Source organism: Triticum urartu, chromosome 7A (assembly GCF_056163025.1).
Source record: "Triticum urartu cultivar PI428250 chromosome 7A, HENAU_Tu73, whole genome shotgun sequence".
In the NCBI taxonomy this organism is placed as follows: domain Eukaryota; kingdom Viridiplantae; phylum Streptophyta; class Magnoliopsida; order Poales; family Poaceae; genus Triticum; species Triticum urartu.
Genome location: NC_141879.1, coordinates 712,295,168 through 712,312,230, shown reverse-complemented (window position 1 = coordinate 712,312,230; position 17,063 = coordinate 712,295,168). Strand labels below are relative to the sequence as shown.

Here is a 17,063-nt window from a genome sequence, read left to right as displayed (position 1 = left end):
GGCCAGTCGTGCCCATAGACCAACTTAGGCCAAAAGCCTAAGCTTGGGGGAATACGTATCTCTCACCGACATTACATTCATGTTCACACACTCATGCCAATTGTCGGTGCTCATACTTTTTCATTGTAATATCCATGCTAGTTTATTTCCCTTTTTATGCTTTCTTCTTGTGTGTTTGAAAAACCTTAGAAAAACCAAAAAAAATGTTATAGTTTTTAGTTAGTTTACTTTTCATGTTGTAGTTTTATTTTGCTTTTGCTTGTTCTTCTTTTGCTTGACCCTCAAAGAAAACCCCAAAAGATTTCTCGTTCTTCTTTTGCTTGTTGGGAGCTTTCCCATGTAAATAGTTTTATTTATTTTCTTGTTCTTTGAGGGTCGAGAGGAGAAGACCATAATGAAAATGTTGAGTGGCTCTCATATGCATTACTGTTGATGTAACAAAGAGCCCATATTAATTACCTTGTCTTCTCTCTTGAATTGAATGCTTGCAGATTTCAGCTTAGTCCAATGCATGTACACTATTATTATTATCCACACTATTCGGTCATGCAAGTGAAAGGCAATAATGATGATTATATGATGAACTTATTGAGATGAGAAAATCTGGTATGAACTCGACCTCTCTTGTTTTTGTAAATATGATTAGTTCATCGTTCCTGATTCAGCCTATTATGAAAGAAACATATTTGCAATGACAATTAGAGATTGTAGTTGCTTATGCCATGCTTAATTAGCTAGAAGTTTATAATGGTTTACCTTGCGTGCTAACATGCTATTAAAATGGTTGTGATGTGGTATGATAGAGTGGTATCCTCTTTTGAACGATTCGAGTGACTTTACTTGGCACATGTTCACGCATGTAGTTGAAACAAAATCAACATAGCCTCTATGATATTTATGTTCATGGTACATTATATCCTACTCATGCTTGCATTCGGTGTTGATTAATTTTAATGCATGTTCATGACTGTTGTCGCTCTCTAGCTGGTCGCTTCCCAGTCTTTTTCTAGCCTTCACTTGTACTAAGCGGGAATACTACTTGTGCATCCAATTCCATAAACCCCAAAGTTATTTCATATGAGTCCACCATACCTACCTATATACGGTATCTACCTGCCGTTTCAAGTAAATTTGTATGTGCCAAACTCTAAACCTTCAAATAAACATTCTGTTTTGTATGCTCGAATAGCTCATGTATCAACTAGGTCTGTCTTTATCTTCCATGCTAGGCGGGTTATTTTTAAGATGGGTGGACTCCGCTCCTCACTCACAAGAAAATGGCTGGTCACCGGGATGCCCAGTCCCATGCTTTATGCAAATCAAATCAAAATAACTGCAAACAAAACTGCCCCGGGATTCTTGTTAGTTGGAGGCACTCATTGTTTCGAGCAAGCCATGGATTGATGCTTGTTGGTGGAGGGGAGTATAAACTTTACCATTCTGTTTGGGAACCGCCTATAATGTGTGTAGCATGAAAGATATCGAGATCTCTCGGTTGTTATATTGACAATGAAAGTATACCGCTCAAAATGTTATTCATATCTATTTCAAAACCGAGCTCTGGCACATATTACAAATCTCTGCTTCCCTTTACGAAGGGCCGATCTATTTACTTTTATATTGAGTCATCATCCTCTTGTAAAAAGCATCAGTTGAAGAGCACCACTGTCATTTGCATCCATTACTGTTAGTTTACATTGAGTATGACTGTGACTGGATCTCTTTTATCATGAATTACAATGTCTAGTCAGTCCTTGATCTTTAAAGGTGCTCTGCATTTATGTTTTGCGGTCTCAGAAAGGGCTAGCGAGATACCATCTTGTCATATCATATCATGATTATTTTGAGAAAGTGTTGTCATCCGAGATTTGTTATTATTGCTCATTAGCCGATTATGCCATTGATATGAGTAAACATCTATATCTATATCTATATCTATCTATCTATATCTATACTTCTATACTTACTTTATTATTATTATTATTATTATTATTATATATTATATATTATATATTATTATATATATTATATATATTATAATAATTACAGACTCCCTAGAATATATATATATATATTATAATAATTACAGACTCCCTAGAAATTACCACGTTAATCAAAAATTACGAGCCGTTTATCTGGTGGGGCCAAATTATTACGGTGTAGATTAACCCGTCAAAAATAGAAACAAGAAAAAAAATGAACCAGCATATGTCAATTAAAAGATGATTGGAAAGGCCCATATTGCTTTCACATGGAGTTATGTTTTTAAAAGGCTTTCACGTGAAGTTGGGAACATAGAAGCCAAAAGAAAAAAAAACTAGAAATCAATAGTTATACGATTAGCTTTTCTTTCTTTCAAAAGAAGCCAAATGAGATTAATCTCCATCCAATCTTGCATCACCGTTGTTGATAACAGTTAAAATAAAAATAAAGGCCCTCATGCTTTCACGTACGGGAGGAAGAATAGGCACAGAAAAAAAAAGTGGCTTCTTGGTATAGAAGGAATATACAAATCCAATCTCGCTAACAGAAAGAAAAAATGAATCCAGTTGCCTGGTGGCCAGGCGCTCCTCTCCTTCCTCAAGCCTTCTCCCGTCCATGGTGACTTCTTTTGATCTGGCGAGCCTCCCGTGTTATTCTCTCCTTCTGTGTGCCCCTAATCTCGCTTTCTCTTTCTCCCCAATAGCAACCAGGCAAGTTACATGTTTGTACGTTTTGAACGCTGACATGAAGATAATCAGCAGGCGTCGGTCACCCCATGCTACTCTTCAGATCGGTTCCTCACGTAAACACTACCATCATTATGGGTAAAACACTGATGTGATCTCCTTTCCGGGAAAAGAGAGGAAGTCAAGAACGCACGGAAAGTAAAACCCGTCGGCTAATGCCGATCTCTCATCTGTCCAAGGTATGTGGATTTCTTAAACTTTTCTATCGTTTCGATACTTCTACCCACATATTCATCTAATTTCAAATTCTATGTAACAGAAATTTAATATTTTGGAAGATCTTTTTTGGCAGATTCTAGATCGCCATCTCTCTGTAGCATGTATTGCGTTGCCTAGCAGCAATAGCTCATCGTCATCTCTCATAACTCAACCGTGGAAGCCTGTATGGATGTGTGGCAGCGGCATGCCGGACGCAGGTTTTGAAACAGGCACCATCACATGTTCATGTCATGGATGCGTGTCTCAAGCCCTCCAACTACCATCAGAATCTCTATAACAAGCATAACAACGTGGTTAGGGCTCACGAAATCAGGTGATCTGAAAATAACTGCTGGCATTAGTGGAAGGCATGCGACATCTTGCCAAGATAAACTGTCGACTACCGAGCAAATGAAGTTTTCTAGAAATTCATAGGGTGGCCAGTGGACTGCTATCTTATTTTTTTTCCTCACAAGTTCTAATGTACGTATGCATTCTCTATTCTTAGAGATACATTGTTCTCAACTTGCAAGCTGAATGCGCTTTGAAATTGACTGAAAATACTTTGAAATAGAATTCTATTTGCTACTAAATTGCTAAATTTCTTCAGTAGTTTTAGTTTATTCTGCAGCAATAATAGAATACCACCACTGTTTTAGTTATGTTCTTTGTAAGTTTACCAGTGGTTTCGATGATAATTGAGAACAGTCTCAATGGTAGAAATTGAATCACCATTTGTACTCTGTAATGGATGGGTTCTCGACTGCAAAGAATACCATGACTCTATTACAGCCAGGCAACAGTGCAGCAAAACAGGTACAGTTTCAGGATGCCAACAATACATGATTGAGCAAAGTTGTACAGGATTTGAAGCATCTCCAGGTAATTTACATTGAGCTTGTGAAAACACCTACATCATCAAATAATCAAACTCTTGCAAAGCGCCTCTTATTAGTGAAGGAAAACTCCAAGCCACCATGAAGCGATAAAATGCGTAATGTTTAGAAGGTTAGGCACATCAAAGTTTAGAACCAACTTTAGATGAGCCATCGCTCACAATTTAAGATAGACACATGAATGGTAACTCCAAGCCATGGCTATCATGCCTAGCTATCTTTAGGAGGGCTATCTCTAGTCCTAGCTAGTGAGCCACGACCTCCATATCCTACTTGCTATCATTCACCGGAACAAGCCAAATATTGACGGGCTAGTGATGAGCTTTAAGACCCCTGTCCATGGTTTTGTTAAGTGATTAGTTGTCGCTGATGCCGGCTGACTGTTTCTTAAGCCTGTTGTGTTGGAAGATATGGGCTATTGAAAGAGGACACTTCTTGCTCATTGACATTCACAACTATTCTACAAAATTAACCAAGAGAAGTTTCCAAGAACAATGATTCTATGCCACATTGGACATGCGAACGGCTACTCCACATCCAGAATTCATCATTTTTCTACAAACACTGCCGCAAAAGTAACACATTAACATCTATAACTCCAACAACAGTACGTTGGTATAAGAAAAGACACAAACGAAGAACAATTAGCTGCTCTGAATAGCTGCAACCAAGACGATGAAAGAAAATGGACGACAAGTGAGGAGAAGAGGCACAATAAAAATCGAATGCAGCAAACCCCAGAAAGAGGGGACAAAATAGCACGAGCATCGGAGTGAAGAAACAACTTAGCACGATCAGCAGCCACACACAGAAACAGTCGCAGACAAAAAACTAAGCAAGATCTAAAAATATCCGCGATTACGACAGCAAAAGGATGGTGAGCGACAAGAAAAGACCTACCATAGGCAAGAGACAAAAAAAATCCAAGCCTCAGTTGGTATGAAGAGCTAACGGCATGCCGACCGCCACTGATGAACAAAAGCAGAGGCCTAACCAGCAACAGTAACACTAAGATCAGCTGAAAGAACCCTGCCAGTAGCACGAAGAGAGTGGTGTGTGTGTTGTGGGGGGGGGGGGGGGGGGGTGAGCTAAGCACCCCCCACCCACTGCAGCAATGTCTCGAACCTTGCGCCGAACACAAAATGACGCAGATTCTACTAAATCGAAGTTACTCAAGATGCATCTTCAATACATCATATAGTTGCAGTAGTTTAAGATACTGAGCTATCTCACAGAGCTGTTTGGTTCATCCAAGCACAGCTGTATAAACAAAAAGAGCGGTAAGGGGAACATTCACTGCAGATCATTTTACTCCTGCTGAAAACATGCAGTGCATCGTCACAATGAGAATACCCAAAATAGGAATTAGAACCATAGGCTTAACATGATTATCAGCTTCGGGCAATTGACTCATGACATGAGTAGAGTGCATTAATTCAATAGTCAAACATCATACAAACCACACAAGATATAACTGAGCACCTTGTATACAGCTAGTACAGTACACTGGCAATGAAACACGCCAGATGATCAGTAGAAGCAACCAAGCAAAGTCCTGAGAATTTGTCAATGCGCACCACGAATCCGCTGAACTAAGGATGATCTTGCCAATGCACACCATGAATCCGCAGACCTAAGGATGAGAATCACGTCAAGGGGCAATTTTAGCAAAAGAGCACGCCAGATGATCAATTGAAGCAACCAAGAATTAGCCCTGCGGAGGAGGCAAATTGAAACAAACTTCGATGAGAACCGCAAGAACCAAATGTGGAGTATGCATAGGAATGTTGTCAAATACTCCGTACCAAAATATACGATGTTTTTTGAACTGCAAAAATGTCTTATATTTTGATACAAATGTAGTATAACACAATAGGTTGAGAGTAGAAAGAAACCCAACAGTCGATGAAAAATTCAAATGAGACAACTAACTTCAGGTGCACATTCTTCTGTCACCAATGCAGACCACATAATATTGTTATCTTCTATTATATGTGTATTAAAACAAAAGTCGAACAAGCCTCTAGGTTGGTCCACAGATGCTAATGATATTTGCACAGTTTGATCAAAATAATAATGGCTAAGATTTAAAGTTTTTATGTGACATATTTAACATGTCCGTATAAACATAAAGAGCTGCCACGTTGCTCCAGAAAAAAACTACCACGTTTCCCATGTATATGCCTATGCATAACATCATAAGTAAAAAAAAAGTACTCCCGTAAAAAAACATCATAAGGTACACAGACAGCAAGGTTAGCTATGCAAAAAAGGAAGGTCCATATTAGGCAATCTGCATGAGTCCAATACCAATACGTGTGACCTGCGTGTCCAGATGTAAAAGCAAAACCGAATACAAGTCCAATACCAGTACGCGTGAGCTGCTTTGGATGGAAAGCAAAAGGCAATAAAAAAGAGCTGTGGCAGTACGGTACATATACTCCTTCAAATGTGTCAGTTCTTCACGATAATCCGGATAAAAACTTATTGACATACCACACAAAAAATGTTTTTTTTTGAACAACAAAAGGCGCACGAAGCGCCAAACTTTCCATTCAGCTCAGCTCAATAGCAACGTACAGCATGAATTACAAAGCCCTCAAACTCGAAATTAGAGAGGAGAGAAACTACAGGGCAAGCCATGTTCCTGTGAGCCGAAGCAAAACAACATATGTCAGGTTCTACATTTGATGTAAGAACCTGATGAGCGACGTTGTGAGCAATTTCATTAATTTCCCTGGAAATATGGAACACTCTAGGTTGAAGGTCTGAAGAGTAGCAGAAGAAATCAGCTAAAACTTTCCTGATAGTCCAAGGGGTAGCAGTTTCAGTAATCTTTCTACTAGCCGCAAATGAAGCCAAAGAGAGACAGTCTGTGAGGAAGGTCGGCTGGCTGATGTTGAGACATTTAGCTACTTTTGCAGCCAAGAGAAGAGCAAACGCTTCAGCCTGCAGAGGAGTACTTGTAATTGAGGTGGAAGCTTGAATCTGCACGCTGACTTCCTTCTGATCGTGCGGCAAAGAAATGTAGATACCAACTCCAGTGGCTGCTGTTCCCTGCAATAAACCTGGAATTTTTTTGCACTTAAAAGATGCATCAGTATATACTTTCGGTCCCGTGATAAGAAGATCTGATTTAAGCGTTTGTCCCTGCAAGGGAAGTTGATTAGTATGGGTTAAGATACAACTGGAGTTTTGAGGCTGATGGTGTGAAGAACTGTTAAGCAGATCACAGAAATCATTAGATAAAGAAGTAGCAGCAATATTAACTTGGTGAGGGGTAGCTTTCTTTCTATTAAAAAGATAATCATTCCTCGCTTTCCAAAGACACCACATAAAATTTAGAATGTTGACAACAGAAGCATGCAGATGGTTCATATTAAGTAAAGTAAGAATTATACTATGGATATTGGTATAGATCTGAACTAAAGCATCTGTTCTGATGAACCAAGGATGAGAAAACCAAGCAGCTCTAGTGAAGTCACAAAGAAAAAACATGTGAACCTCATCCTCTTGCTGACCACATCTGCAACAATATTGAGAAATATGTACGGAAAAGCGCCCAACCCTCAAACATGTGGGAAGAGCTTTCGGAAGGAATCTCCAAGCGAAAGTTTGAACTCTGGGGATCATCAACTTTTGCTTCCAAATCAACTTGAGAAGATTTTTCATCTGCAAAGAAACTTGGGAAGGAGTATTTCTTGGATTGGCATGAATATCCTGCAAACACAATTTATAAGTGGACTTGGAAGAACAAGTACCATTAGGAGTTAGATCCCAACATAATATATCCGGGCAATCTTGGTGAATAATGTCAGTTTGAACGATAACAGAGGCTAGAGGCTGTTGAAAAAGAGAGTTAATGAGGTCATTGTTCCAGACTTTCTGACCCGGTATCCAAAGGTCCTTAACAAGAGAAGGATATATGTATCCTGAAGGCTGAATAATAAGATTGTCATGAACAGAATCCCAAAGGGAACACCAAGGGGTACTCCAAAGAGAGATATTCCCTTGCGTGAGTTGGTAAAAAGAGTGATCTTTCAGTTTAGGCAACATTTTTAAAATGGATGACCAGAAAGCATGTTTTGGAGTAGTAGAAATAGCAGTCCAAATAGAGGCATCATGGAAGTATTTAGATTTCAGCACAAGATGAAGGTGGGAGGAAGGGTCTTTAGCAAGCCTCCAAGCAGCTGCAAGAAGTAAGCCCTCATTAATTGCTTGCAAGTTCCTAATGCCAAGACCACCTTCCTGTTTGGAATTGCAAATGTCCTTCCAAGCCCTAAGACAAAGGCTCTTGTTAGAATTATTCTCTCTGATTCCTGTCCACCAAAAGTTCCTTATAATAGCAGTGAGTTTGGCTATAAACTTCTTGGTAAACAAAATATTAGACATGTAGTACACAGGAATAGCAGAGAACACAGACCTAATGAGCTCAAGCCTAGCAGCATGAGAGAGCATATTAGCTTTGTAAGCAGGCAATTTATTCAGAAATTTATCAATAACAAAGTTGTAAGCAGCAGTTCTATTTTTAGCAGGAAGAATAAGCAGATGACCAAGGTGGGTGAAATTGTTATCCATGATAGAAACAGGAAAAACTTGCTTAATCTCTTGAATAGTGGTTTGACTAACATGAGTACTAAAAAGAATAGCAGATTTGGCCCAATTTGGTGTTTGACCTGAAATATAACAAAAGTGATGGATGAGTTGAGCCATAGAATTTGCTTCCTGCATAGTGGCTTGACCACAAACCAACAGATCATCTGCAAACAACAGAGAATGAATAGAAGGGCAATCTGGACCAAGTGAAATACCCTGGAGATGATGAGCAGCTAGAGCTTCATTAAGAGCAACAGATAATTCATTGATAGCAATAACAAACAAATAAGGCGACATGGGACAGCCTTGACGAATACCTCTGAAACTTTTAAATTTATGAGAAGGCTGCCCATTAATAAGCACAGAGAAAGTAGGAGAAGAAATGCAAGCATGAATCAAATTAATGAAATGACCATGCAGACCTTTACGTGCAAGAGCAGACACAATGAAACTCCATTCAAGATGATTAAAAGCTTTAGCAAGATCTATCTTGAGCATGAAAGCATGATGATTCCACGATTTTAGAGCGAAGGAGTGAGTAATCTCTTGAGCAATAATGATGTTATCGCTAATTCTTCTACCCTCAATAAAGGCTTGTTATGCCGGATCAATATAGTCCGGAAGATGAGGCTTAATCCTATTAGCCAATGATTTCGCAATGATTTTGTAGACAACATTACAAAGGCTAATGGGACGATAATCCATAGGAACTTGAGAAACTAACTTTTTTGGAATGAGAGCAATATTAGTGTCATTGATATGAGGAGGTAAAATACCAGTTTTATAAAAGGTAGTCACAAGTTGAGTAACTTCCTTGCCAATCCAATCCCATGCTGCCAGATAAAATTCAACATTAAATCCATCCGGACCCGGAGAAGCATTCAACTTCATATCTTTGAGAATCTGCAAAATCTCATGTTTATCTGGAAGAAAGTAAGTAGGATCCAAAGAGTTGTCAGGCAAACGAGTATTAAGAAAAGGCCTTGCAGTGTTATTGTTTGGCGAAGAGAAGATGTATCTAAAATAATTGACAAAAGTATTAGTGATAGCACTAGGTTTAAAATGAAGCACATCATTCTCATCCTTAATGGAACAAATAGTATTTCTTTTTCTTCTTTTGATCACAGCCTGATGAAAAAACTTAGTATTACGATCACCAGCAGTGGCCCAACCCTTCTTACTTCTCTGTTTATAAAATTGATTGAGCTTAGAGAGAGTTTGTTCATACCTAAGAGTGAGAGAGCTTTTCAAAGTGTGATTTTGCTGCTGAATTGGAAGCTGCTGAATCTGATTAATACTGGACTCAATTTCCAAAAGCTCTTGCTGGAAGGGCTTTTTCTTCTTGCACCACTTCTTCAAAGAACCTGCCAAAGAAGAAGACTTTGCTGCAAAAGAGGTAAAAGTGCAATTATTCCAAGCAGATTTTGCAAAGCTAGTAAAGTCTTTTTCAAGCAACCACCAGTTTTCAAATTTAAAAGTTTGCCTCGGCTTAAGAAAATTACCGTCTGTAGAAATGAGAATGGGCGCATGATCACTGAGAATAATAGGTAAGTTGAGCACTTTAGAATTAGGATAATGCGCACACCAGTCAGAGTTGACAAGGCATCGGTCTAGACGTCTGTAAATAGGATTAACAGTATGCTGTTTGTTACGCCAAGTATACGCAGGACCACTAAAACCAATATAAAAAAAACCACAATTTTTAACAAGGGAATGAAAAGCAGACATGCGATAATAATTAACACTACCATTACAACCATCTGTATCAAACAAGATGTCATTAAGGTCTCCAATACACATCATGGGCTTACCCAAGTTATCATACACAAAAGCAGAAACTTGACTCCAAATAGCACTAGTCTGCCTATGGTAGGGGTCACCATATATACAAATCAAACAAAAGTGAACACCCGAGGCTAGATGAACTACATTAGCTAAAATATAATGAAAGGAGGCACTATGAACAGACACATTGAGTTCATCATTCCACATAAGCCAAAGCCCTCCAGAGGCTCCTCTAGAAGGAACAACAAAACTATTAGCAACATCAAACCTATTAACAAGATCAACCGACCGAACCTTGGAAGATTTGATTTCGGAAACAAAGGTTACCTGAGCTTTAGTAGAACGAATCAGATTGGCCAGAAATAGCATACGTTCATTGCCGAGGTCTCGGCCCATACCTCGGCAATTCCAAGCTATGGCTTTCATGGCGCCCGAGACGCGTTAGGGCCATGCGCCATTGCCCAAGAAAAAGAGTCGGTCATGTTCCCATGTACTACAGCATCAAATTCCATCTCCTCCCCCCTTGACCACTCCTAAGATCCACTCTATCTCGTTGGCAAGAGGAGCTAAAGTCATCCTGATATTCTACTGCAGCTTGACTCGAACTAGAAGGAATACAGGGCTGGGAGTAACGAAAGTGGGTTGTGTGTGTGGGGGGGGGGGGGAGGGGGGGCGGGGCGGGGGCGGCGAGGAGTAACCGGATCTGGCCAGGAGGGCCTCCGTCGGATTAGATCAGGCTGGATCGAGAAGATGGGAACGGGATCTGAGAGGGAAGAGACAGAGAAAGAAGGCAGCAAAGAGAGGATTGAGTGGATGAGGCGAGCAGAGACAGGGAGGATCGGCTAGGGAGCAAGGAGGGGGTGAGGAGAGGAGGGAGAAGAAGAGGTGGAGAGGAAGGAGATCGGCATCACGCCAGTCGCCGGCAATCGCCGGAAGTCAAGTCTTCCACGGCAGTCCACCCGGGTCGCCCTCTTCTCCAATCGGCGCTAGTGTCGTATCTCTGCACCGGCGGGGCCAGTTTTTCCACACAAAAAATGTTGACATGACTTTTAAATCTATAGCACCATAAGAATTGAATAAGTATACATATCAATTGTCTACGTAATAATTATACAAATTTGAGATTTTCTAATTGTAAAAAACGTCTTCTGTGAAAATCAAATTGTTCAGTTGCAAACTAAAATACGTTGTAACTAGCAAAGTAAACCACCAATTGGCATGACTACATGTGTTATGTATATTTAGAGTTGTAGTTTTCATATATATTATATTAATTTTGAGATTTTTTAAAGCGTTAGATCGCAAATCAACTGTCAACAATGTGATACTGAATTATCTACCAATATATTTTTTAACAAGTCAAATGCTCAGTGATAATTCTTTGTTTAAAATTATAGGTGTTAATTTGAAAGGATCTAGGCCATTAAATATATTTCTTCAAATATATCAATTTTTCATGACGACCCTCATACAAAATATGTTGTCATATCTTTCAAAAAATATACAATTTGTCTAATTCACATCTAGATGTTTTTTAATGATGTCACATCTAACCTCCTAAAAATAACTACGCAGCAACAAGAAATAAAAAAAAGCTGGGACAAAAAAAATAGACCATAAACATAGTGCTTATCAGGTTAGATGTGACATAGTTATGTCACATCTAGATGTGTCCTAGACAGACCCAAAAATATATCCACCATGCAGGCTATACATATAAACAGATTAAATGTAGTCATCATACTTATACATGTAAGATTCTTTGAATTTGGAACAGTAGGTTATTTGGTAATTTCACTAGCGTATAGAACTGGATGGGCGTAGTGACAGAAGACGTATCATTGGATTTACTAGATACTATACTTGGGGCAACAATCCTCTCCAACATGTGGCTATGGCTTGAACCTATGAGTAAGTACAAACAAAGTGAAACATTTACGTTGATTGTTAAAGCAAAGCACACAGTGGATGCGACCAGGTGAAATAAAGTTTCTTATGGCATAGGCAGTGCACAAACTACAACTTTGGGCCATAATTATATGGAAACAACAAAATGAAGAAATATTACATTTTTACACAGGGGAGATCTCGTATTATAATCTTGATATGCAAATACACGGACACACGATATAAGAATAGAGAAGGTACATCCAACATAATAGGTGCTAAGTGACAATTCGTAGTGAAAATATAAAAACACTAAAAAAATTCCTTATAAGATTGAAATAATTACAAATTATTTGTTTTCTCCAGATATACCAAAGAGATATGGCTCACGTACAATAGCCAACTCAACCCTGCCATCATGTTCAAATCACACCTAAACCTCCAAGTCAGCATACACCTATGTTCGCTGCGATAAAAGTTTTGGTTAATTTGCACAACCGGGGTAGAGAAGACAATGATGCCCTTGTAGTCAGGCTTAGGATATGATGTGGCAAATAAAGAAGCCAAAATGGGCCGAACAAAATTGAGTCTGTGTGCCTAGCAATTTCGTAGACCGAACAAAATTGGGCTTGCTTCATAGAGAACTGCATAAGGGTATTTGGATTACACATTTAGACATGTTTTTTTCAACGCTAACAAATGCTTATTATGAATTGAGTTCCCTTGAATTCGAATGTCACGCTTCATTATATAACAACTTTAAGAAAAAACGTATGCACATTTAAGATAGCAAATGAAATAGTAAAAAACACATGATGAATCTAGCCACGTATTTTGCGCGGGCTATTCCACTAGTTGGCAAATAAAATGGAATACAGCCTGACACCTGAAACAATAGGCAAAGTACTTGCTGAAGAGAGTTTGTACCAAACCCAAGGCCAGTGAATTCAGATGGGACACTTCAGCTAACCAAGAAAGTCAAATATACAAACACAAAACAGTAGGGCAAGATCAATAAGGAAGATTTCGAAATGCAAAAGAGCAATTTAGGCAAGGAAGGCTGATTAAGAATATTGATTTTTCCTTATCAGACAATCCAGCATTCAGTTTATATTTCTACAAAAATATTGAAGTTTAATCAGCTAATGAATAGACATGCACAACCAAACTTTATAATTGGCATGCCAACGCCACATATTCGACGAATTTTACACAACGATTAACAGTTATATCTCTGTTTTATCTAGGAGATGCTAATAATGCATGCCAAACAGATACTCACCAGAGCTGTCATAAACATCACAGTCCACAGAAGAACATGCATTGAAGATGTTGCATATCTTTGCGCATCCATCATTACTTGCCGAGGTCTCCTCTGACAGCTTCACGATCATTCTTTTTAACATCGGTGCACATCCGAGTATCAATTTAAGTAAATCAAACTCATGATCCTCTCCTTCTAAGCCATTGAACTCCACTTCTTCGAGAGCAGCCAAGCAGATAATTTGGGACTTCCAGTTCGGAAACTCACAAGGACAAAGTGGCGTGCATCCTTCTTTCATCTAAAACCCAAAAAAGTTGAATAACCACACAATGTATTATTGGGGTATATAATCAGTTGGGGTTATAAGCAGAGCAGAGAATTACCGCTGATCTCTGTAGGTCGACCTTAAGCCTCCGCGTAGCAGTACGAATCCGATCCATCCCAAGGAGATGAAACACAAACACTCCAAAAGCATGCCTCTTTGCTGTGAGATGCAGCTCTAAAACAGAGAAGGCGGCAACCATATGTTTCTCTATCTCCTGCGCGAAGTTGCCCGCCTCGGCGTGAAGAAAAGACGTGTCCTAAAAAAACAATTTGCAAAGATATATATCATTCACAAAATTAATTTACTAAGAGTTTGCAGTAGATAGAGCAGTCGAGGGGACGCACCGCGTAGGCATGAATTTGCAGGGAGGATAGCTGTCCTTGTTTGTCTGCCGTCTGTAGCTGCAACTTGTTGATGCCCCAGAGACCAAACACAATATACGGCCCCGAGTAGTAGCAGTGCCACGAAACCTTTTCCACCAATGGTGTCAAGAGAGAGATGCTGATCAGCTTCTTTGTTCTAAATGACATGGTCAATTCCTTCAGCGCTGGCGCAACGATGTCGACTTGCTGTGTCAAGCTGAGCTCGCGGTACACAACAAGCTCCTGCAGCGACAGGGAGTTGACCCTAATGTCGCACTTGTGGTTAGGAAACAAGACCCTGCAGACGCGGAGCGTGCGCAAGCGCGGACAGCAGGAGAGCCAGGCGTCGAGGTCGGTGCTGCAGTATGTCAGGGACAGCGCCTCGAGTGCTGGGAAGTCGGCACCGTCCGGCAAGCGTAGGGAGTAGGGGGAGGGAAAGCCCAGCGCGATGGAGGTGGCGCCGTCCAGGCGAGGCAGGTCGACGGCGAGACGGAAACGGCCGATTAAGTAGGCAGGAAGGTGGAAGACGAGCTTCTCTGGCGCGAGCCGCGCCGCGGCCCGGAGCAGCGAATTGACGACGGCGCTGTCTACCTGGTCCTCGTTGGGGATGGCCAAGACGCTGCGCCACCGCTTCTGGGGGACGCGGATTCCGAGGAGGGAAACCGCTGGCGGGGGAGGAGGGACGCGGCCGAGCGCCGCCTCGAGCGAGAGGAAGGGCACGTCGCGGAAGATGATCTGGCGGAGACGGGCCCAGAGGCCGTGCCACCGGCGGGAGAGGACGCCAGTGCGCGCGGCGGCGCCGGCGCAGGGGAGGCGGGCGAGGATGTCGAGGAGCAGGTCGTCGGGGAGGGCGCTGATGCGATCCGCTCCGTCGTATGGGCCATCCGGCTCCTGGGTGGAACTCCGGCGAGGCCCCGAGGTCGGCTCCATCGAGGCCCGGATCTCACCTCCGACGGCAGTGACAAGGAAACCCTAGAATTATGCTACCAGGTGGGGACTGAGCAAGTAGTACTGCTACCAGGTGGGGACTGAGCAAGTAGTACCGAGCTTCGGCCAACATTCCACATTTCCACTTCCGGTCCATTTTGTTTTAAGTGCTCCGTCCAGCCCAGCCCAGCGTTGGTTGGTGTGTGCTATCTCCTATCTAATTTTCACTAGTAGATGCCCGTGCGTTGCTACAGACAACATTATCATAATATTTCTAGCTTCATATAGAGGCAAAGATAAGAACGTTGATATGATTAAAGAGGAAAAAAAAGGCTTCCATGAAAACACAATGTAATTCACATTTCCCAGGAAGCAAGAGAAGTAAAATCACTACACTAAACCCTATTATGATGAACCATTTATGCCGAGATATATACAGAGCAACACATAGACTAAAGTTAAATCTAGCAAAAAGGGGATAATCATATCTCCACTCAAAGCATGATTTCATACATTTGCCACTGGAGTAAACCCCAGATTAAACAATGTGGTAGATAGTTGTTTACGTGGATGCTGTCAGAAGTACATCAAATTTTGCCAAGAAACATAGACACCAGGAGAAGAAGCGGTTCTCTTTGAGTGAACTAACTGAACAAACAGACTACAACTAATAAAGTAGCACAAAGTCCGTGATGTAATTCATAGCAGGACAAGTCCGTTGATGTTATTTGCATCAAGAAAGTGGTAAAAGAGTAACACATAAATTTGATTCTTACCACACGAACACGAATTACTAGAAGCCTGCCAATCAAGTCGAGCATGGTAGTAAGAGAACTACTGTGTGAGCTAAGGAAGCAGCATCGAGGATGACACCCAAGGAAATACGCTTGTCACTATTGACAAGTGTATATTGTAATTGTACTGTAATATGTTGTACGTAGTCTACCCCTAGATTTGTGGATCTCCTTGACCTGTTGGGCCTGCGTGCCTACTCTCACGGGCCGTCTCTCCCTCTCACTCGAGGCATATATGTAAAACTCTCTAACATAATCAATTGAGATAAGGAAACAATCTTCCAACTTGGTATCAGACTCCAGGACTCACCATGGCCGGCACTCAGCCTCCCCTCTTCGACTACTCCTCGCCGGCCGCCACATCGTCGGGCTCTCTCTCTGCCTCGACGGCGCCAGCCGCCCACTCCTCTGCGGCCTCCTCTGTTGCCTCGTCCCCGTCGTTCATCTTCGACACTGCTCCCTCGTTCCTCCCCAACTCCTCCGTCGCTTTTGGATCTCAGGTTGCTCCCCTCTTCAACTCCAGCACACCACCCTCCACCGCCCACCTGTTCCTACCACGCGCGGCTCCATCTTCCACCACCATATCGCCAACCACATCAAATTCCTTCTCAATCCCGCTAATCACAACTACCACAAATGGAAGACATTCTTCCTCATGGTGCTGGTTCGCTATGGCATCACCTACCTCATCGAGCACCCACCACCACCCAACGCCCCCTCCCATTATCTTGAGTTGGATGCCCACGTTGTCTTGTGGATCTACGCCACTCTCTACAACACCATGTGCGATCATGTCGTCGGCGCCACCACCACCTTTGCCCTCTGGCACAAGATCAAGGACTACTTCCTCGCCAACTGCGCCGCCCGCTTTATGATCCTCAACCGCCAGTACCGCAATCTCAAGCAGGGGGACCTCTCCGTCTCTGAGTATGCGCGTACTACCTCTTGAGCACTGCGTTGGTTTTCCCCGAAGAGGAAGTGATGATGCAGCAAAGTAGCGTAAGTATTTCCCTCGGTTTTTGAGAACCAAGGTATCAGTCCAGTAGGAGGCTACGCGCGAGTCCCTCGTACCTACACAAAACAAATAAATGCTCGCAACCAACATGATAAAGGGGTTGTCAATCCCTACACGGCCACTTACGAGAGTGAGATCTAATAGATATGATAAGATAATATTTTTGGTATTTTTTTGATAAAGATGCAAAGTAAAATAAAAGCAAAGGAAATAGCAAAGGAAATAACTAAGTATTGGAAGATTAATATGATGAAGATAGACCCCGGGGCCATAGGTTTCACTAGT

At 41.4% G+C, this 17,063-nt stretch overlaps 2 protein-coding genes across 3 annotated transcripts; both read right to left on the bottom strand.

Moving 5' to 3' along the window:
* Nucleotides 1–5,125: 5,125 nt before the first annotated feature.
* On the bottom strand, nt 5,126–15,048 carry LOC125519417 (uncharacterized). 2 transcript variants are annotated; one of them, XM_087534999.1, is made up of 4 exons: nt 14,025–15,048; nt 13,739–13,936; nt 13,374–13,653; nt 5,126–5,537 (listed from the first exon to the last, which is right to left on the bottom strand). In XM_087534999.1, exons 1-4 carry the CDS (start codon nt 14,970–14,972, stop codon nt 5,512–5,514), a joined length of 1,452 nt encoding a protein of 483 aa, XP_087391125.1. In that variant the 5' UTR covers nt 14,973–15,048; the 3' UTR covers nt 5,126–5,511. The 2 variants fall into 2 exon arrangements, with proteins under 2 accessions (XP_087391125.1, XP_087391124.1); XM_087534998.1 differs by having other exon boundaries at nt 5,126–5,456.
* LOC147961961 (uncharacterized) lies at nt 6,358–7,879 on the bottom strand. Its single transcript, XM_087537429.1, has one exon. It carries the CDS (start codon nt 7,877–7,879, stop codon nt 6,389–6,391), a length of 1,491 nt encoding a protein of 496 aa, XP_087393555.1. The 3' UTR covers nt 6,358–6,388.
* Nucleotides 15,049–17,063: the final 2,015 nt, after the last annotated feature.

Excerpts from the sequence above, each read along its gene's own strand:
- LOC147961961 (XM_087537429.1), bottom strand. The coding sequence starts at position 7,879 with ATGTTGCCTAAACTGAAAGATCACTCTTTTTACCAACTCACGCAAGGG.
- LOC125519417 (XM_087534998.1), bottom strand. The coding sequence starts at position 14,972 with ATGGAGCCGACCTCGGGGCCTCGCCGGAGTTCCACCCAGGAGCCGGAT. Across the intron at positions 13,937-14,024 it reads TGCAAATTCATGCCTACGCG|GACACGTCTTTTCTTCACGC; the intron begins GTGCGTCCCCTC and ends TTGTTTTTTTAG. Across the intron at positions 5,457-13,373 it reads TGATGTTTATGACAGCTCTG|GTCTGCGGATTCATGGTGTG; the intron begins GTGAGTATCTGT and ends TCTCATCCTTAG.